Source organism: Siphateles boraxobius, unplaced genomic scaffold (assembly GCF_051911475.1).
Source record: "Siphateles boraxobius isolate OS27281-9 unplaced genomic scaffold, OSU_SipBor_1 5, whole genome shotgun sequence".
NCBI classification, from domain to species: domain Eukaryota; kingdom Metazoa; phylum Chordata; class Actinopteri; order Cypriniformes; family Leuciscidae; genus Siphateles; species Siphateles boraxobius.
In genome coordinates this window covers 13,638,309-13,660,862 of record NW_027509141.1, presented here as the reverse complement: position 1 = coordinate 13,660,862, position 22,554 = coordinate 13,638,309, and the positions used below count along the sequence as shown (strand labels likewise).

Genomic DNA, 22,554 nt, shown 5'->3' with positions numbered 1-22,554 from the left:
TTGTTAGGGCCATGTGGTTGTGTTTTCTCGTTACATACCCCGCCCCCTTGTTATCCTCGTCTTGTCATTATTGTCTAGTCAGCTTCACCTTTTCTTGTCATTAGTGTCTCCCTATATCATCCCCTTGTGTTTGCTGCTGGAACTTTGTCGGTTCATTGTGATTCTTACCTGCGTGTTACCTTACCTGTATCATTCCTTGTGAGTATCCTGTCTAGAGAAAGTTCTTCTGTTGTTTTTCATCAAGTAATCAGTCAAGTCTTAGTCTAAGTTTAGTCTCTTCTAGTCTTGTCTGTTTTGCCCCCTCGTGGGTTTTGTTTTCCTGTTTTTGTTAATAAACCTGGTGTTCATTGTACACATTCCTCCATAACACCAATAACAAATGTGTGGACTTATGTTAAACTAACATAATTATATCAATAGAGACAACAATCACAGGCAAGTTATCGAGCAGAATGACAATAGTCATATTCTGTCAGTGCACACTGACCAAATGTTTAAAGCCAAATTGACTACATGATATTTACCTCAGGTATTTGCAGGCAAGACATTATAAAAAGAAAATAGTCAGAAGGCCAAACTTAACCCTGGGGCATGAGTGAAGGAGATGTTTTGAGTCCTTGAAAGCAGCTTGTTTCTTCACAACAAATGTTGTGTAATCCGCAAAGACAGATATCTTGTTCCCATCATGAATCAGAGGTGATAGCTGCGCGGCACGTCGTAGAATCTCATCACGGGCTTGAAAGTAGTGAACTCTAATGACAAGGGGACAGGGGGACTCCCCCTTCCTTGGCCTCTCGCGCAGTGTGCGATGTGCCTTATCTAGTAGAGGCTTCTCCTGGAGATGCAGCAAACTCTGCAAAAGCTGAGAGACGAAGTCAGCTGAATGCGAACCCTCAGCTCCCTCGGGTAACCCGACGAGGCGAATGTTGTTCCTTCTGGATCTTCCCTCCAGATCTTCACATTTGTCATCCAGTTGTATCACCTGTTTTTGAAGCGTGGATATAACGGATTGCATTTCAGTTATGCGATATGAGTGATATTTCTGTTATATATATATATATATATATATATATACATATATATATATACTGTATATATATATATATATATATATATATATATGTTTTATTTCTTCTTTTGAAATTATCAAAAACAACTTTAAAAAAAAAAACTTGAAATAAATACTGTACTTATGGACAAAATAATTTTTGAGCTGCAATAGATAACTTTGCACTAATTTCAAAGTGACCTAAGACATTCCATTCCATCTAAATTTAAATGATCTCATGAATCTCAGCATGATTCAGTAGATGTGGTGTATTCAGACAACTTTGATATGGTTCTTTTACCGAGGTTAACTTCATAATGCCCGTCGTGCACAGTTACTCTAAAGCCACTGGCTTGGGCCCGTCATCACTGCTCGCAGCTAAGTTTGATAATTGATTTTCCTCTAATTTGCTCAGACTGTTGTATTTCTCTACATGGAGAGGACACAGTGATCTACACATCTAATGTGTCTGTCACTAAGATTCAATCCTCATTGCAATCTAACTTTAATGCTATTCAACTTTGGTTCCAATCCAACCATCTTCCATTAAATAAGAAAAAGTCATATAGCATATTGTTCCCCACCAGATCAGCTACATTGAATCAAGATAACAATCTTTCACTCAAATTCCTAGACAATACTCCACTTGTACAAGTTTATGAACTTTGATCGCCTTTGGCTTGACTCACAACTCTCCTTTAGGTGTCATATCAATTCAGTTGAAAAAATATTAATTGTAATTTACGAATATTGTATCGCTGTATTAACTGATTAGGTTAATTGTGTCACAGTTAATATTTCCCACATTAGACAATGCGGATGTTGTCTATCAGAATCAAATTGAATTGCATTAAATGTTGCTTTCAATAATATATGTAGATTTGTGCTGAGGTTTTCTTTTATTACTTACCACTGTGTAATGTATGACTCACTGAACTTATTATCACCAAAAACCAGAAGACAGTATCATTGGTATCAGGTCATTTTTAAATGTGTGTATTATGATTATCCTCCTTACCTTAAGGAATATTCAATTCCAAATAGACCCAGCTATAGATTGAGATGCACTGAATATCCCTCCTTCACTGTGTCAAACATCTTCAAAGAGATTGGTAGATGTGCATTTAAATTTAAAGCCCTTTCACACTGGAATAGCTTGTCTGGGTCGCTAATATCTGTCACTTCCTTGCGTTCCTTCAAAATATCGCTCTTTACTTACTTGCAAGTAAACTGTTGCTGTGAATGTTTTCCTCATGTGTGACTGGACTTTTGTTTTATATACCTAAATATGCGGTATACTATTTGTCCTTTCTTTTTATTTATGTGTATATATGGGAGTATGGGTGTAGGTGTGCGTATGTATATTATGTGTGCATATATGTATGTATATACATATGTGCATGTAAGGGCTAAATGTTGTCATGCCTCTTAATACTGCAATATGTTTTATACATGGATTTGTTTCCAATAAGGAGTCAGTGGGCCGGGTGGGGCGGGCGAGGCGGGATGAGGGAGAGTTTTAGTGAGTGTGAATGTACATGTGCTGTATTATCTTTGTCTTTGTCTTGAGGACCCCCTCGAAAACGAAATGCTTCTTCTCAAGGGGTTATCCTCCTAACAATAAATTTCAATTTATGAATAACTGTAATTTAATTACCCATTTTTTCTTAGTAACTGTAAATGATTACAGTTACAATTATTTTGTAATTAAATTACATAACGCCGTTACATGCAACTAGTTACTCCCCAACACCGCACGTAACCTTGTAAAGGAGACTCTGGAAACCAGAAATTAAAAATAACCTACCATTAAAAATACCACTCAGGACATGAAATGAAATTTTTATAGATTGTCATTGCTTATGGGAGGTGCCCAATCCCATGCTTTGCCAATAATTTTTTCCAGTATATCTGGCCTATTCTTTAGGAGCTGCAAAAGTTTGAGGCGTTGCAAAAGATTATCCACATTATTGGTTCTCCAAGGTTTAGTAGCTAGAGATTTGCCGTTCAGGAAGAAAATAAATGACTTCCTCCATCAGCATCATTTCAGTTGAGTCAGCATTTGGTTTAAAGTTATCGTGCAAATGATCTTTCAACTTCCTGCAGTTATAATTGAACATTCCACTGCCTTCATGCATGCTTGAGATTGCAGAGCTCACAAACACACATGCTCAGGGCCCAATATTGGAGACCAACTCCCACCCCATTCCCATAGAGTAAAAATTCAATTCGAAATTTTAAAGATGTAAATGATTTATTTAAAAAATCACCTTTAAAATTATATTTTCTTCAGTAGTAAATCTTATTTATTTAGTTTTTTATTTTAAATTATTCACCAATCCAGGTGAAATTTATCCCGTGAATTGAGCATCTGTTCCAATCAACAAGTAGTTCTGTGCAACAAAAAAGTAAAGTAAATTAGTACTATATAATAATAATTATTATACTTATTATTATTAATGTTAATGTTATTATTAGTATTATTATTACAACATATTAGGGCAATGTATAAAATTGTAGAACACTAATGCAAACCTTCTAAACCTGGAGTTGACTGTTTACAAGCTGCATCTTTCCAATGGCAGGAAGTGGATAACCTTCCTGTAAACGAGCTGAGAGGGAATTCCATGATTAAAAAACATCTCTATAGCTTTTCACACTGTACTTAACCCTGGGTTGTTGTCGTTCAAAACCCCGCTTTTAATTCTGGGTAAAGGAACATTTCACAATTATAATTTAGAAGCGGCGTTAGCACCGCTTTTGACCCAGAGTTATAAAAACCTGCAGGGTGCTGTGTTAGATTTTTTTGGATATTCTCAGCAACCGACAGCCAAATTATGAGCAATGTGAAACGTGAAACAAGATAATTCAGGATTCCGTTCACTGGGGGTTTAGAATGACACAGGGTTAATTATTTCAAGTGTGAAAATCCCTATTGTTAAAAAGTGAACTGTTAGGTCTTAAAATTTCTGTAATAACAATAATAATAATAATAAAACATCTTACCATTAATATTGGGAATCACAGCAATTTTCAAGACAATTTTGAAAATATTGTCAAGAGATGTCACCTGTTGATTTAAATTTTATGATGATATTCTGAATGATTGCTTTCAGATCAGTCAGAAAAAACTGTTTTCATAGTTTGCAGTTCTTCTTACCTGGAATGGTCCCACATAGCTTTTTGATAAGCTCATATAAATTCTGTTTTAAGAAAATTATGCCATTTGTATCAATCCTTTAAGAACTTAAGAACATAAACTCACATCCAGTTGTATATGGATTGACTCTGTGTATGACTCCAAAACTCACTTGTTAAGGATTACATTTCCTGCCAGTATGAGCTCAGTCACATATATGTCAGCAATGACACTGCCCTCCTGTTGGTTGAAGGGAAGATTTATTGAAAACATATTTATCTTATTTAACTCAGTTTGTGGTTATCCCTCATCTTGGTGCATCTTACCAGATTGAGGACAAAGATTGGAGATAGTGTACTGTTGGGCTGAATAGCGTAAGCTGTCACTGTACTGATTGCCTGAACAGTCATATTGTTCGGTTCCAATATAATGATTGGTTCCTTAACTGTCTCAACCAACAATTTCATCATCAGACCAGGATACATTTTCGCGATCTGAAATAAATCACCTTAGACTTAGTGTTTTTTGTGTTTTGAATTTAATGACTGAACATGGCTATTTATTTTCATACTTGAGGAATGAATGCTCCAAATGTCCTTGTGTTAAGACGAATTGGAGAACCAGAGGGAATCTGCAAAAAAACAAAAAAAGGTCTCTTAAGTAGCTGCTCTCAGTTCCGTCTCTAATAAACCAGCAGATCATTCTTCATCTAGACCTGTCCATCTAGTTCCGTCATCATTGAATTCTTTAGGGTGGTCACATCTGGGGGAAGACTGGGGCACAGACCCTGTCCTGGCATCAGCAATAACAGGGGGCAGGTGATGACATACAAAATAATGTATGAACCCCACTGGACGACATTGTTACCAGCATCAAAATGCCATCTCTTGTGGATGCAAGAGTGATTGTAGAAAGCTCTCTCTCTCTCTCTCTCTCTCTCTCTCTCTCTCTCTCTCTCTCTCTCTCTCTCTCTCTCTCTCTCTCTCTCTCTCTCTCTCTCTCTCTCTACTAATTAATCTACAAATGCTGTGAGAAGCAAGTGGGGAATAATGTCTCTTTCTGCAGTCAAGGACTGTAGGCCAGGAAGTTTAGGGAGTCAGATAAAATGTTTCCAATTAAAAAATATTTATGAACGTCAGGTAGGCATGTTATGAGATGTTGAGGAAGACCAAGTTTGATAAAGATGAACCAGAAAATGTACTCATGATAAAAGGAACTAGGAGGCCTTATGATAATCTCCTCAATTCTAAAAGCCTATTGTTCAATAAAAAATTAATTTGGTGATTTTCCACCACAGACTATGTTGGATTCTCAACAGTTGCTCTTAACCGACTGCGCTGATCAAAAGCACATTGGGAAACAACTTTCTGACGACACAGCTTCATGTTTATTGGTTTAAACAACTATCATGTATTGTTCTCTTTTAAAATGCTTTATTTTGAAACTGATATTATGTTTTAATGTGTATAAATTATGTGTGAATATTCCCAAACTCTCAGATAGTGCAATCTCTCTGTGATTGTTGTTATATTTATAAAAAATTTAAAACAAAGACTTAAATTAGTACTTTGGATGTATTATTCATCATATCTATTTTCATATGAAATAAACAGAACTTAAATTACATACAGTTTATTAGCAACACAGCACATGAGTCTGAATCCGCCTTTGATCTCGTAGGTGACTCACTACGAGAAGAGAGAACGTCTCGACGTGTAACTCTTGTTCTCTGAAGGAGGGAACGGAGACGTAGTCGACGTGTCAGCTGATTGGGATCACGCTTAGGGAGCCTGTCATCTTCGAGTACTGTTAAAACAAGCCAATGCACATTGGCGTGCGAGATATATGCACATCGCGGCGCGGGTATAAATACGTACGTAACCGAGACGTTCCCATTCAGTCACTCACGTTCGAAGTACACGACGTGTCGACTGATTGGGATCCCAATTAAAACGCCACTTGTGCTGCCACCTTCCAGCGCCTAGACAAAAGCCTTCTGATCCCCCCGCATCATTTGAGGCGGAGATGGGACAGGGCTTAGGCCAGGGAAGTCACTGCTGTTCCACAAGACCACTGGGAAAGCATTCTCTTTCGTTGGAAAGGAATACGCTGCGGAAGCCACATCCTGCCCGAAGGGAGGTAACATGTGGAGAAAACACATATGGACTGGGTGGATGACCGGGCAGTACAACATATGGTATTTCACTGGGGTGGCTCCAGGGGGAGGACAGGGGGAGACTCAACCGGACAATGATGGGGGAAGACACGGGCTCACCGCAGGGAGCCGTACCGTGGAAGAATACACATATGGGATCGCCTTAGGAATCACAACACATGGACCCAGCCTACAGGTTTCACCAGTGCAAACAAGTGATAGGCCTGGTTTCGGACGATCCGCCACGTCCGTTGCCGAAGGGTATGGAGGAACTCACTAGAGCAGGAATTGCGCACGTATCCAGTCCATAGGAAGGGAAAGGTGCAGAAAGTGGAAACTTCGAACCGGGCTTACAGTGAAACTGTCTTCATGTGAAGGGAGCCCAAGGGAAGCAGCGGTTCGACACATGGGCTAGTTCTCTAGCGAACGTGATAGGTGTCGCCCAGCCCCCAACTCTAATTGTCATCTGTTCAGCGGGGCACTCTGTGTCAACAACTAGGAGGGAGCAATACACTCACTTGGGAGGAGCTCACCACACAGGTGGGCACGTGGAAAATCACCAAGATGAAGGTAACCACATGTAGTGGGCCAACCCCTGCTTGGAAACAGCCTTCCCTTCTGCTGGTCTCCGTAACAGACAAGAGCTGGTCTAAGGTCCAGGCTTTGAATTATGAGCACGTATAACCACAATGGAGCGGATGGACAGAGAAAAGCCAGGGCTGGGTCTGCTTCCTCTGGGGCAGGCTCAACACCTGGTTCCGTAGGAGAGGTTGGAACCCTGGGCTCATATCCAGGCCGGGGTCTCAGATTTTCATGAGAGTAGCCGGCCCGAATTCTAGGCACGATTCGTTGACCGAAAATGCGTGCAAGTCCCTACCCTCTAGATAGTGACCAAGCAAGCAGGAGAACTGTTTCTCTAAAAACAGGATTTTTAACTCACTGCCTGCAGGGCTCAAGGGAGGCCTCTGCAGTGCAGCAGCACCAGAGAGAAGTCCCAAGAGGGCAGAGAGGGCAAAGAATCTGCAAGGCAGATTCAGTCTCCTTGCTCCCCTCAGGAACCTTACTATCAGACGTGCTTCCCACAAATTTGTATCCACTGCATCAAGATGTGCGTCAATACAGAGGCAACATACATTTTGATGGTGGAAGAGACAGCCTCACTCCAACCTATTTTGCAGCAAGAAAGCACTGAAGTGATCGAACACCTTCGGGATCTCCTCACGCAGGGAAGACTCATTCAATGAATAGTTCCACTTCTAAGGGGAAGCATGCCTCATTTTGAGAGGGTGCTCTCACAGAAGTGATGGTCTCTACGGCATAAAAATTCTTGCGGTAGCAACCAGAACCTCCGCGTCCCGTTTTTTAGAACCAGACCTGGAATTCTCCAAGGTCTAAACGTGGGTGCCATCATGCCCCATCCCTGAGAATGTACTCAGAGGAAGGAGTCAGGAAGGGCTGTCGAGAGGAGAGGTCTGGTTGGGCTAATAAGGGGCAACTAGCAAGACCTGCTCCATCTCCTCCCTGACTTTAGCACAGTTATGTGCCAGAAGGTTCACTGGGGAACGCATTTCTGCGGGGGCCCCGGGGCCAGCTGTGGCCAGAGTTTTTTATGTGTCGAGGGATGTCCACTGAGACAGGAGAAAAAAAACATCTGGCGAAGGGACGAGTTCGGAAGGGCAACAGATGTAACTGTGCCGCCCCGAAGTGGTCTCAAACAGCTGGACTGCCTGGGGACGGAGACTCCACTCTCCCTGGGCCATAGGCTGTCGTGAGGCTCGTCAGCGGCACGATTGAGCAGGCCAGAAGTAATAAATGGAAAGAAGCAACCTCAGAAGCTTCTGTCTCCGAGGAGGAGGTGGCGGGCGAGTTGTGACATGCGAGGGAAGCATAGCGCAATGATCGCAGTGTTGCCCTTTCAGACAAGAACAAATTCTCTGAGTAGCGGTGACTCAAAGCGAGATGAACTGCAAGCAACCCGAGGCAATGGATGCCAATGCAGTCGGAGGGCCACCCGGACATCCGTCACTTCATGCCCTTTGTACGTGGCCCCTCAGCCGGTTTTGATGGACACTCGTTCTAGGGATCGTTGGCATGATGAATATCACTGAGTTTGGCCGGAAGCCGAGCAAAAATGAATCGCAAGCCGAGTCTGATGGTACAATTTGAGGTTGGGAAACATGTTAGGCTTCCATTAACCGGGCCAGGGGCCAGGGAACCACAGATGTACCCAAGGTGGGGCTTTGTAAGCTCTACCCGTCGGAATGGAAGAGAACTCACAGGCTTTAGGGGGAGACGAGAATCCTCCGCCGGACACAGTTGCACCTGTGTAAGTTCACGTCCACGACCTGGTAAGTTCTCCATGCACTTTGGGAGAGAAAGGCACTGGGGCAGCAAGCTGAGAACCAGCGTAGCCCGCTCCGAGATATCAATTTCCCTCTTGGCTCTCAACGAAGGCGGTCGCATTTTCTCTCCCTCTCCCTCCCCTCGCCTCTCCTGCTTTGCTTCTCTCGTCACGTCTACTGTCTTGTACTTTGAGAGACTCTCGCTACACTGCTCTCCAAAACCAAGAAATTATGGATTTGATCAACTGGTCTCTCAACGCAATTGACACCATCTTCTCGACGAGAAGCTTGGGTTCGGGGGAACCTGACTGCCCTGCCGGGACGTTCGCAGCTGGCTACACGATGGACGCGTGGGAGAGGTGGCGGGTCGTGTGTCTGGCGGCTCTTTCCGTGGAGGACGTTGAGGATATCTACCTATTCGGCACCATGATAACAGGTCTTCTGCTGATTGGATTAGGCATTGCCCTGGTTTACCGAGGAACTAAGGAGACGGTGACAGCTGTCAAAAGCCCCGCAAGGCTGCCCGTGATGATTGAAGCGGTGGGCAGAGCTGTCTGCACTCAGACTGGGTCTATGAACCACAATATGGATAACATCATGGAGAAGCTCACAGCTTTGCAAAGGCAAATGGATCTTTTCAGAGATGGCCAAGGCCGCTGCTGGAACAACAACTCTCCCGGAAGAGCACTGCAGTGAGCCGCTCTTGCATTCCTTCCCCGACTCCTCAGACACCTGCTGATTGTTGACTCTGCCTGGGACATGATCAAGGTTGTCTCCATGGCAACTTGCTGTGTATCGCTATGACAATCCTGCGGACTGAGGCTCCTAGATTATGGTGCTGGCTTAGCGACTCTCTCCAGGCCTACACACACATGAACTTACACATACAAAGATATGCACCTAACCCACACCCCATCCCACGCCTTCGCCGCTTCGTACCCCCAGTCTGACAGGCGGGTCTGTGACCAGCGCCATAATGGCTGCAGGACCGGATGCTGCTTGCCTGGGCTGGACTACCTCCATCCCCCACTCCCCACCATGTTGCAATGTCTTGTTTGTAGAGTGTACTGTTTATGTGCTAATGTTGCTGAGGTGTTTTTTCCTGTTCCCAGACTGTTCTCCTTACAGGAGCATAGTCTGGGGGTCGCCTTTTTTATCTCCTCACCTCTCCTCATGTCATGCTGTTTTTTTTTTTTTTCTCAAGTTGGCGCTGATATAGCAGCCTCGGTAACACCTTATTACCAAAGCAAATTCCTTGTATGTGCACAACACTACTTGGCAATAAAATTGATTCTGATTCTGATTCTGATTCTGATCATCCAACCGAGACTGTTCGGGACACGGTGGAGAATTCCACTCGAGCCAGACAGCCTCGGTGGCCCGTTTCAGCATAGCTGACATTTCTGGATCTGGCTCGGGCAACTTTACACTTTCAGGGGGAGATAACGCAGCCGAGTCATCATTTCTAGAGGTCAGCTCACCCTCCGATACTGCAATTGACATACTGTCCTCTGGAGGGGCCCTGAATGAAACAGCTGGTCGGTCCATTACAGAGGGGCCAGCGCGCTCAATCGGGTGTGATAGAGGAGTGAGGGGCACACAGGGATTGGTTACCGGGCGGGAAAGCCTCACTATGATCCTATGATCACCCATCCCACACGGCGCCGTAGCGGGGCGTGGTAATGGGGACTCCACTTTCACGCATGAAGGCAAGTCTTGATCTCAACACCGCGATAGTCATATTCTCGCAATGAGAACATAAATTATCAGTCAGACAAACAAACATAAACACAGAATTAGTTGAGAGCTCAGAAGGCACCCGCATTTATACCCGCGCTGTGGGGCGGAGTGTGAGATACAGATCTCGCACGCCAATGTGCATTGGCTTGTTTTAACAGTACTCGAAGATGACAGGCTCCCTAAGCGTGATCCCAATCAGTCGACACATCGACTACGTCGAACGTGAGCGACTGAAAGGGAACTGTTTGTCTTGCCTGCACTTTTTCACTCAAGACCGGTCATCTTCTGGTGATGACTCAGCGGGTCTACCCCGTTCGGTGGCTGCGGCTGAGCCGGATCCGGAAATGGCCGCTATGCTCGAAAGGGCAGCCGCGAATGTCGGGCTCGTCTGGAACCTTCCACCGGGCCCCGAACCTTCGCGGCTGGATGATTGGTGTCTCGGAGCAGGCCGTACTGTTGTCCCACAGTCTGCTCCAGTACCTTTTTACAGTACTCGAAGATGACAGGCTCCCTAAGCGTGATCCCAATCAGTCGACACGTCGACTACGTCGAACGTGAGCGACTGAAAGGGAACTGTTTTCTTTATCAGTACCTTTCTTCCCTGAAGTGCATGAGGAGCTGAGGAAGTCTTGGCTGGCCCCTCTCGTGGCCAGGCGTAGGCAACCTCGCTCCTCCTTCCTCACCACTCTTGACGGCAGAGCGGCGCACGGGTACGAGGGAATCCCCCCAGTGGAGCATTCCCGTCCGTTGCAATTGTGTCCTAAGACCGCTTCCTCCTGGCGGGGTGGTCCTCCTGAGTCCCCTCCCGCGCCTGTAGGTTTTCCTCTGGTCACGCCGCTTCCGCCCTGCATGCCATTGCGCTGATGCTGGTCCACCAAGCCAAGGCACTCCATGACATGCAGGGGGTCTTGACCCAGGATTGCTGCAGGAGCTGCGTGCGGCGACGGTGGTCCAGGTGGTCCAGGTGGTCCAGGAATGCCACCTGTGGCTTAGCTTTGCGGATATGCAGGAAGCTGAAAAGAACAAACTTTCTCAACGTCCCCATTTCCCAACTTCCCCATTTCTTCGGTGACGCGGTGGAGAGCTTCGCCCAAGAGTTCTCCACCGCCCAGAAGCAGTTGGAGGCGATACGGCATGTCCTGCACTGGAGACTGTGGCCATAGAGCATCCGGCTGCTCGTCGCCGGGGGCGCCCTGAGACGGGCGGCCTGGAAGGGAACGTGGATGCTGCTCGTCGGGAGGGTGCCTCTGCACACCTCCTTCCCCCGGGGGAGGGCCGGGTGGAAAATCTTGTGTTGACTTTTGTTTCTGTTCCACTAGGTCAGCGGTACCCACATTTTCAAAAAAAGAGCAGATTCTTCTTCCTCCTCCAGGTCATCCACGGCCGAGACTGGTGGGCACACAGTCTCCCCCATTCAAGAGGGCCAGAATGGCAGCGTGTGCCGCCCCCGTGTGGCAACACCCTCGTTCCCCTCTTCCCAGTTTGCGGATAGCAGTGATGCAGCCTCGGCTGCGTCATCCGGTCTGCGGCTGGGCCCGGAGGCGCAGAGACCAGGACGCGAGGAGTCAGGGCCTCGTTCCTCGTCTCTCCCCCTCCCCTCGCCACCGGGTAGTCCGCAGCAGAAAACCCACAGGCCTTCTCTGCCGTCTGCCCCTCGGTGGAAGCAGGTTGGTTCAATCACACCCAGACCCTGCTCTCGGTCGCTACGATGCCACCAGAGTCGGGTCCATGTCTTCCACCTCGCTGCCCCTCCGCGGGTACGCCGGTGGTCTGGTTGGGTTCGTTGGGACGGTATCTGGAAGCCTGGCTAGCGCTTCCGGGTCCATCCCGATGGCTCAAACGCACCATTCGGTTCGGCTATGCAATTTAGTTTGCACGCCGGCCTCCCAAGTTCAGGGGCGTTCACTTTACCCATGTGCGTTCGGTGGACGCCCCTGTTTTGCGGAAAGAGATCGATGTCCTGCTGGCGAAGGACGCGATCGAGCTGGTCCCTCCTGCCGAAATGAGATCCGGGTTTTACAGCCCCTACTTCATTGTACCCATGAAAGGCGGTGGGTTACGGCCAATCCTGGACCAGCGAGTTTTGAATCGGGCCCTGCACAAACTCCCATTCAAAATCCTCACGCAGAAGCGCATTTTCTAATGCATCCGTCCCCAGGATTGGTTTGCAGTGATCGACCTGAAGGACGCGTACTTTCACGTCTCGATTCTTCCTCGACACAGGTTTCTACGGTTTGCTTTCGAGGTCGAGCGTATCAGTACAAGGTCCTACCCTTCGGGCTGGCCCTGTCGCCTCGTGTCTTCACGAAAGTCGTGGAGGCGTCCATTGTTCCCATGAGAGAACAGGGCGTTCGCATTCTCAACTATCTCGATGACTGGCTCATTTTAGCTCACTCGCGAGATGTGTTGTGCGATCACAGGGACATGGTGCTTCGGAACCTCAGCCGGTTGGGGCTTCAGGTCAACTGGGACAAGAGCAAACTCTGCCCTGTACAGAGGATCTCTTATCTCGGTATGGAGCTGGACTCGGTCACCCAGACTGCGTGCCTCACGGAGGAACACGTCCAATCAGTGCTCACCTGCCTCGGGTCCTTTCGAGGCAGGACAGCGGTTCCACTGAAACAATTTCAGAGGCTCCTGGGGCATATGGCAGCCGCAGCCGCAGTAACGCCGCTCGGCCTGTTACATATGAGACCGCTTAAGCTCGATGGCTTCACGATCGAGTCCCGAGGTGGGCGTGGCACAACCGCACGTTCCGGGTCAGTGACCCAGCACTGTCGCCAAACCTTCTCCCCGTAGTCGGATCCTGTGTTTCTTCGGGCCGGAGTGCCCTTGGTCCAGGTTTCCAGGCATGCTGTGGTTTTCACGGATGCCTCTGCCGTGGGTTTGGGGGCCACGTACAACGGCATGCAGTCTCGGGTCTGTGGACGGGGCCCCAGCTGCATTGGTACATCAACTGCTAGAGTTGCAAGCAGTACGCCTAGCCTTGCGTCGCCTCAAGGGGTTTCTCAGACACAGGCACGTCCTGGTCCGTACGGACAGCACTGCGACCATTGTGTACATCAACCATAAAGGTTGTCTACGCTCCCGTCGTATGTTGCGACTCGCCTCCCACCTCCTCCTATGGAGTCAGAAGCATCTAAGGTCGCTTCGTGCTGTTCACGTTCCAGGGGAGCTCAACCGTGTGAAAGACAAGCTCTCTCAGTTGCCTCCCCTGCCGGGAGAATGGCGACTCCATTCCCAGGCGGTCCAGCTGATTTGGAGTGTCTTCGGAGTCGCACAGGTAGACCTGTTTGCCTCTCCAGACACGACCCATTGCCAGTGGTTTTACTCCCTGACTGAGGGAACCCTCGGCATGGACGCCCTGGCTCACAGCTGGCCCTGGGACCTGCTGCAAGTATGCGTTTCTCCCAGTGAGCCTTCTTGCACAGACCCTGTGCAAGGTCAGGGAGGACGAGGAGTAGGTCCTTCTAGTGGCGCCGTATTGGCCTACCAGGACTTGGTTCACGGAACTCATACTCCTTGCGACAGCCCCTCCTTGGCCGATTCCTCTGAGGAAGGACCTCCTTTCTCAGAGACGGGGCACTCTTTGGCACCCGGGTCCAGACCTCTGGAAACTCCATGTCTGGTCCCTGGACGGGACGCGGAGGTTCTAGGTGGTCTACCACAGGCAGTGGTAGACACCATCACTTCCGCTAGAGCCCCCTCTACGAGGCGCCTCTATGCGTTGAAGTGGGACCTGTTCGACGATTGGTGTTCCTCCCGTCAGGAGGACCCCCAAACTTGCCCGATTGGAGTCGTGCTTTCCTTCCTGCAAGATTGGAGCGAAGGCTGTCCCCCTCCACCCTCAAAGTGTATGTCGCCGCAATAGCCGCGCATCACGATGCAGTGGAAGGTCACTTGGGGAAGCACGACCTGGTCATCAGATTCCTTAAGGGTGCCAGGAGGTTAAATCCACCTCGTGTTTTGCACTCTGTACCCTCTCGGGACCTAGCTCTGGTACTTAGAGCTCTTCAAAGTCCCCCCTTTGAGCCTTTGCTGACAGTAGAGCTTAATGTCCTGTCCATTAAGACAGCGCTCCTGTTAGCATTGGCCTCTTTCAAGAGGGTCGGGGATCTGCAGGCTTTTTCGGTCGATGAATCGTGCCTAGAGTTCGGGTCGGGCCTTTCTCATGTTGTATTGAGACCCCGGCTCGGAGATGTGCCCAAGGTTCCTACCACTCCCTTCGTGGACCAGGTGGTGAACCTGCAAGCACTGCCACACGAGGAGGCAGACCCAGCTCTAGCTTTTCTCTGTCCCGTCCGTGCTCTGCGGGTTTATATTGACAGAACGCAAAGCTTCAGAACCTCAGATCAGCTCTTTGTCTGTTACGGAGGCCAGCAGAAGGGGAAGGCCGTCTCCAAGCAGAGGTTAGCCCACTGGTTAGTGGATGCTATCACCCGAGCGTATGAGTCTCTGGGTGAGCCTTGTCCTCGCAGGTTGCGCGCTCACTCCACTAGAGGTGTTGCCGCTTCCTGGGCTGTGGCTCAAGGCGCCTCGCTGACAGACAGTTGTAGAGGCTGGGCGACACCGAACACGTTCGCTAGGTTCTATAGCCTTCGTGTGGAACCTGTTTCCTCCCGAGTTCTGGCTACGGCCAGTGGGTCGAGGGAATAGGTTGTGTCGGCTTGCTACGCCACTCCAATTCGCAGCGGATACGTGCGTTCTTTGCTCCGTATGGCGCCCTAGGTCGGTGAGCCTCGTGAGTTCCTCCTTCACCCCTCGGTGCTGGGCGCGGCGGACCGCCCGACGCCAGGTCTGCTACCTCTAGTAGAGAGTTGTTAGTAGACTGGGTGCTTCCAGTGGTGTCTACTGTGACCCATGGTGCCACGTGCAGTTCAGCCGTGTCTTCCCCTTGACGGACTCGTTTGTCGTCCCTGTTGAGTGTGCTCCCACTTCCCTTGGATTGGGACCACCTCAGGGACTGCCATATGTTTCACTATCCCACTGGGCTAGTACATATGTGTATTCCTGGCCTTCCTCAGTCAGGCTGGGGATTCCGCAGCGTTCCCCCCCTCTCTTGGGCGAATGCTTTCCAAGTGTTATCCAATATCCACTGTGCGGGTCTTGCGGAACAGCAGTGCTAGCACTCCCATGCTAGCTCCCGCAACTTATTGAGAAACTTCTTCAGGGTAGCTTAGCCGGGCACTGGAAGGGGCCAGTACCATGGCGTTTTATTAGGGATTCCAATTCGTCAGGGAACTCCCCCGACGACACGTTGGAGTTTCCAGGATGAAAGGGAACGTCTCGGTTACGTATGTAACCCTCGTTCCCTGAGTACAGGGAACGGAGACGTGTCGTCCCTTCGCCATGTTGCTGTACCTTCGCGGACGACTGGACACTGTTCGGCTCCTCAGCGAAAAGCATTGCACAATGTTTACTTCCGCCTTTTATACCCGCGCTGGTAGGCGGGCTGCGAAACGCAAATCTTGTATGCCAATGTCCATTGGGTCGTTTTTAATTCTCTCGAAGGCAATTGGCTCCCTCGGGTGATCCCAATTCGTCAGGGAACTCCCCCGACGACACGTTTCCGTTCCCTGTACTCAGGGAACGAGGGTTACATACGTAACCGAGACATTTTACATGTACATGTAAATAATTAAATAATTTAAAAAAGAACAGTTATTTTGTGGAATGTATCCTTCTTCATTAAACTTTTAATTTGTAAGTGTAACTGTAATGACATATTTTCCTTTCATCTGAATTGTGAAGCTGACATAATATGGCTATTTAATATTCAGCTTTGACTTTGACTGCTGTGTTGTGCAGATACCTGGCCCCGCCATGAAATTTGACGTTGACACTTCCCACAGTTGCTGCACAGTTGGTCGTGCTGACTGTTTGGTGGCCAGTGTCATCACTCATGACTGCAATAGTGGTGCTTATGGTCAGTTCACTCACAGCCAGATTAAATGATCCACTGTCTTTTCTTTGTGTGAAGAGATCAGATATTTAGCATTTTACATTTTTGTTCCTGAATTTAACTAATTTAGCTTGTGAGAATAAGTAATGTGGACACTCTACTTACATGATCCTGAGGTATTTGACTCTCCAATTTCCATGCAGATTGATGTAGGCGTCGCAAATTGAAAGCATGACTCCAGTGTCAGTGCCAATGCTGATTTTGAAGTCCCAGGTTTACACTCTGCATCCTATGATGTATATTTGAGCTATTACCAGCAATCATATCATCATATCATATCACATCATAATTTAATTTTTTCAAAAATAATAATTAAATACATATAATTTATATAAAATTATTGTTGGATCTCATTCAATGCGGTATGGGAAATTCAACTGGAAATAAATACTTATATAGAAAATATTAAGCATGATTTAAAAAATCTTTGCAATGCCCAGTGCCCTAATATAGATGGTATTAAATGTGGCACTGAACAAGAGCCTGAAAAGTATTTTGTATTTTACATGGATTGGACCACAGAGTTTTGTTCTAATAACATGCTTTATTCTCAACACAAACATTGAATTTGTATGTGTGTGTGTTTGTGTGTCGGCGAACGTTCTCTGCATGAAATCTGTCTCTGACATGATTTCTTCTTAAAGAAACTTTGGATGCCCTGTTGCGGTGTAAAAATAAACAAAAACCCATTCAGTATAAATTACACAGAGTTGCATGTAAAGTTCTCACATTTTAATGTTTACCACAGCTCTGCTTTTTTGGAAAAATATTATAGTGCCTTTAGTCTTTAAAACAAAAGATAAAGTAATATGTATCTATTTTAAATTTATGTAGTCGTGTGTGCTGCTGCGGAATAACATTGACAAGTCATCTCTATTCAGTCTGCCAATGTTACGTTAGCTAATCTAACGTTACTGGCTTGATCAGTCACACATGAAAGTAATCAGACTAACCTACGTCTATATATTTCAAAATATATACTGTAATTGAGTGTGTATATACCATAAACAGTGACGTGTCGAGGTGTCTCTCTCTCCTACTGTTTGAAAAAACAGTGTTGCCAACTATTTTCAAAGGAAAGTAGCTATCGCCTTCCCTAAAAGTCGCTAAATGTCACTAGATGATGCATACGCTAATTATCATATTCATGACGTCATGACGCCTAATGTGTTTTCTCTCTAAATTCATGCTCACATTCTGTATTTTAATATAATATAATATAATATAGCCGAATGTTCAATAAAGCTGTTCTCATTACCTATATTATTTTTGTCAGACAATAGAACAAGTAGCTATGAAATAGTGAAAGACGAATTTTTTTTATGTGTAAAATTAACTGAATTGAGAGAGTTCGGAAACTGGGTGAAAGCTCTGTAATAGTGAGTATTACAAGTGAATTCAAGTTTGAGAATTCTGCTGGCAACTGTCTACAGGCAACCAGGGCACCATAAAGATTATATCAAAGAATTTGCTGACTTTCTATCAGAATTAGTATTGATTGCAGATAAAGTCCTAATTGTTGGTGATTTTAATATACATGTAGATAATGGAAAAGATGCAATGGGATTGGCATTTAAAGACATTCTATTGGAGTTAGACAACACGTGTCAGGACCTACTCATTGTCGTAATCATACTCTAGATCTAATATTATCACATGGAATCAATGTTGATGCTGTTGAAATTCTGCAGCAGAGCGACGACATCTCAGATCATTATCTAGTCTCATGTAAATTACATTTAGCCAAGTGTTGAAAGCCACATAAAAGCCAACTCCGTGTTGCAAGTATGTTAGACCTATCACTTCTGCCACTAAAGATTGCTTTATCAATAATCTTCCTAATCAGTTTCATCGTCTCAGTATCCCAGATAGCTTAGAAGAACTTGATATTGCAACAGAAACTTTTAACTCTCTCCTTTCCAGCACTTTAGATACAGTTGCTCCGTTGCGCTTAAAGAAGATTAAAGAAAATAGTCCAACACTGTGGTACAACGAGCACACCCGGGCCCTTAAGAGAGCAGCCAGAAAAATGGAGCGCAACTGGAGGAAAACAAAACTAGAGGTATTTCGGATTTCATGGAAGGAGAGCTCGATTGCTTACAGAGAGGCTTTAAAAGCTGCTAGATCTGCTTATTTTTCAACCCTATTAAAAGAAAATAAACATAATCCAATGTATTTATTTGAAAAAGTGGCTACACTAACGAAAAAGAAAGCTTCAAGCCCAGAAGTTTCCAAGAAACACAGCAGTAATGACTTTATGAACTTCTTCACTTATAAGATTGATAATATTAGGGACAAAATTATAACTATGCAACCGTCTACTACAGCATCACATCAGGGAGTGCATTATAGTCTCCCCGAGGTAAAATTTGATTATTTTGTTGCCATAGGATAGGAAGAATTTTGCAAACTCGTTAATTCATCTAAATCGACAACATGTATGTTTGACCCTATACCGACTAAATTACTGAAAGAGATGCTTCCAGAAGTCATAGATCCTCTTCTTAACATCATTAATTCATCTTTGTCTCTAGGATACGTACCAAAAACCTTTAAGCTGGCTATGATTAAACCGCTTGTTAAAAAAAGGCAACTTGATCTTACAGAATTAGTCAATTACAGGCCGATCTCAAATCTACCTTTTCTGTCAAAGATACTAGAAAAGGCAGTATCATCACAACTGTGTTCCTTTCTTAAAAGAAATGGTATCTGCGAGGATTTCCAGTCAGGATTTAGACCGCACCATACCACTGAGACTGCTCTCATTAAAGTCACAAATGATTTGCTCTTATCATCCGATCGTGGTTGTATCTCTCTATTAGTGTTACTTGATCTTAGTGCTGCATTTGACACCATTGAACACAACATTCTCTTAAATAGACTAGAAAACTATGTTGGCATTAGTGGAATTGCACTAGCATGGTTTAAATCATATTTATCTGACCGCTATCAGTTTGTAGCAGTAAATGAAGAGATGTCTTATCGATCACAAGTTCAGTATGGCGTACCACAAGGCTCAGTACTAGGACCGCTGCTGTTCACTCTGTACATGCTACCTTTAGGAGATATCATTAGTGAACATGGAATTAGCTTTCACTGTTATGCTGATGATACTCAGCTCTATATTTCTACCAGAAAGACTCGGGAGAATAAATACTGTAACAATAAATACATTTATTGATAGCCCAGCAAGCAATAAAGTTCTTTGGCGTAGGCCCCGTCCATAGCTCGCAATCCGAGGGTCCGGACTCTGCATTTCCTGCCTGAAGACGAAGGCAGGGGCGCAGCCGACCCCCCGTGAGGTATAGGAAGGGGCCATCCTGGTGGTGGTGAGGAGGATGGAGGATGGAGGGGAAGGGACCATCCTGATGGTGGTGGGGAGGATGGAGGTGCATGAAAGCGTCAGCATCTGTGAACTCAGACATGTGTAAGTACTGGTCTTTTATACCACAAGTCTTAGACACGATTGGATAGATGAGAAGGTAATAAGTGACGTAGCAATTGAGTCTTCCTGGCAGAACTTAACGCTAGAGCTTCCATTTCTTCCAAACCTAACGAAACTCACCAATTCACAAAATTATCGGAATGCATAGTTGATATTAAAAATTGGATGACTAGTAATTTCCTACGTCTAAATTCTGAAAAAACAGAGATTTTAATTATTGGACAAAAACTTCCACACGTAATAACCTAGAATATCGTCTAACACTTGATGGCTGCTCTGTTAAGTCCTCGTCGTCAGTTAGGAACCTGGGAGTGCATTACAGAGGGGCCAGCGCGCTCAATCGGGTGTGATAGAGGAGTGAGGGGCACACAGGGATTGGTTACCGGGCGGGGAAGCCTCACTATGATCCTATGATCACCCATCCCACACGGCGCCGTAGCGGGGCGTGGTAATGGGGACTCCACTTTCACGCATGAAGGCAAGTCTTGATCTCAACACCGCGATAGTCATATTCTCGCAATGAGAACATAAATTATCAGTCAGAGAAACAAACATAAACACAGAATTAGTTGAGAGCTCAGAAGGCACCCGCATTTATACCCGCGCTGTGGGGCGGAGTGTGAGATACAGATCTCGCACGCCAATGTGCATTGGCTTGTTTTAACAGTACTCGAAGATGACAGGCTCCCTAAGCGTGATCCCAATCAGTCGACACGTCGACTACGTCGAACGTGAGCGACTGAAAGGGAACTGTTTGTCTTGCCTGCACTTTTTCACTCAAGACCGGTCATCTTCTGGTGATGACTCAGCGGGTCTACCCCGTTCGGTGGCTGCGGCTGAGCCGGATCCGGAAATGCCCGCTATGCTCGAAAGGGCAGCCGCGAATGTCGGGCTCGTCTGGAACCTTCCACCGGGCCCCGAACCTTCGCGGCTGGATGATTGGTGTCTCGGAGCAGGCCGTACTGTTGTCCCACAGTCTGCTCCAGTACCTTTTTACAGTACTCGAAGATGACAGGCTCCCTAAGCGTGATCCCAATCAGTCGACACGTCGACTACGTCGAACATGAGCGACTGAAAGGGAACTGTTTTCTTTATCAGTACCTTTCTTCCCTGAAGTGCATGAGGAGCTGAGGAAGTCTTGGCTGGCCCCTCTCGTGGCCAGGCGTAGGCAACCTCGCTCCTCCTTCCTCACCACTCTTGACGGCAGAGCGGCGCACGGGTACGAGGGAATCCCCCCAGTGGAGCATTCCCGTCCGTTGCAATTGTGTCCTAAGACCGCTTCCTCCTGGCGGGGTGGTCCTCCTGACTCCCCTCCCGCGCCTGTAGGTTTTCCTCTGGTCACGCCGCTTCCGCCCTGCATGCCATTGCGCTGCTGCTGGTCCACCAAGCCAAGGCACTCCATGACATGCAGGGGGTCTTGACCCAGGATTGCTGCAGGAGCTGCGTGCAGCGACGGTGGTCCAGGTGGTCCAGGTGGTCCAGGAATGCCACCTGTGGCTTAGCTTTGCGGATATGCAGGAAGCGGAGAAGAACAAACTTTCTCAACTTCCCCATTTCCCAACTTCCCCATTTCTTCGGTGACGCGGTGGAGAGCTTCGCCCAAGAGTTCTCCACCGCCCAGAAGCAGTCGGACGCGATACGGCATGTCCTGCACTGGAGACTGTGGCCATAGAGCATCCGGCTGCTCGTCGCCGGGGGCGCCCTGAGACGGGCGGCCTGGAAGGGAACGTGGATGCTGCTCGTCGGGAGGGTGCCTCTGCACACCTCCTTCCCCCGGGGGAGGGCCGGGTGGAAAATCTTGTGTTGACTTTTGTTTCTGTTCCACTAGGTCAGCGGTACCCACATTTTCAAAAAAAGAGCAGTTTCTTCTTCCTCCTCCAGGTCATCCACGGCCGAGACTGGTGGGCACACAGTCTCCCCCATTCAAGAGGGCCAGAATGGCAGCGTGTGCCGCCCCCATGTGGCAACACCCTCGTTCCCCTCTTCCCAGTTTGCGGATAGCAGTGATGCAGCCTCGGCTGCGTCATCCGGTCTGCGGCTGGGCCCGGAGGCGCAGAGACCAGGACGCGAGGAGTCAGGGCCTCGTTCCTCGTCTCTCCCCCTCCCCTCGCCACCGGGTAGTCCGCAGCAGAAAACCCACAGGCCTTCTCTGCCGTCTGCCCCTCGGTGGAAGCAGGTTGGTTCAATCACACCCAGACCCTGCTCTCGGTCGCTACGATGCCACCAGAGTCGGGTCCATGTCTTCCACCTCGCTGCCCCTCCGCGGGTACGCCGGTGGTCCAGTTGGGTTCGTTGGGACGGTATCTGGAAGCCTGGCTAGCGCTTCCGGGTCCATCCCGATGGCTCAAACGCACCATTCGGTTCGGCTATGCAATTTAGTTTGCACGCCGGCCTCCCAAGTTCAGGGGCGTTCACTTTACCCATGTGCGTTCGGTGGACGCCCCTGTTTTGCGGAAAGAGATCGATGTCCTGCTGGCGAAGGACGCGATCGAGCTGGTCCCTCCTGCCGAAATGAGATCCGGGTTTTACAGCCCCTACTTCATTGTACCCATGAAGGGCGGTGGGTTACGGCCAATCCTGGACCAGCGAGTTTTGAATCGGGCCCTGCACAAACTCCCATTCAAAATCCTCACGCAGAAGCGCATTTTCTAATGCATCCGTCCCCAGGATTGGTTTGCAGTGATCGACCTGAAGGACGCGTACTTTCACGTCTCGATTCTTCC

The 22,554-nt window shown here is 47.2% G+C and overlaps 1 protein-coding gene across 1 annotated transcript in view; it reads right to left on the bottom strand.

Annotated features, from left to right (window-relative positions):
* Window positions 1-3,283: 3,283 nt before the first annotated feature.
* LOC143712061 (bactericidal permeability-increasing protein-like) overlaps window positions 3,284-22,554 on the bottom strand; it is a gene marked incomplete at its 5' end in the record, with an annotated part of 97,925 nt that continues 78,654 nt past the window's right edge. Inside the window, 9 exon segments of the mRNA XM_077204281.1 lie at window positions 3,284-3,441; window positions 3,584-3,660; window positions 4,055-4,118; window positions 4,209-4,251; window positions 4,360-4,427; window positions 4,514-4,681; window positions 4,759-4,856; window positions 11,017-11,412; window positions 20,933-21,328. Of these exon segments, the coding sequence (XP_077060396.1) occupies window positions 3,587-3,660; window positions 4,055-4,118; window positions 4,209-4,251; window positions 4,360-4,427; window positions 4,514-4,681; window positions 4,759-4,856; window positions 11,017-11,412; window positions 20,933-21,328 (1,307 nt within the window).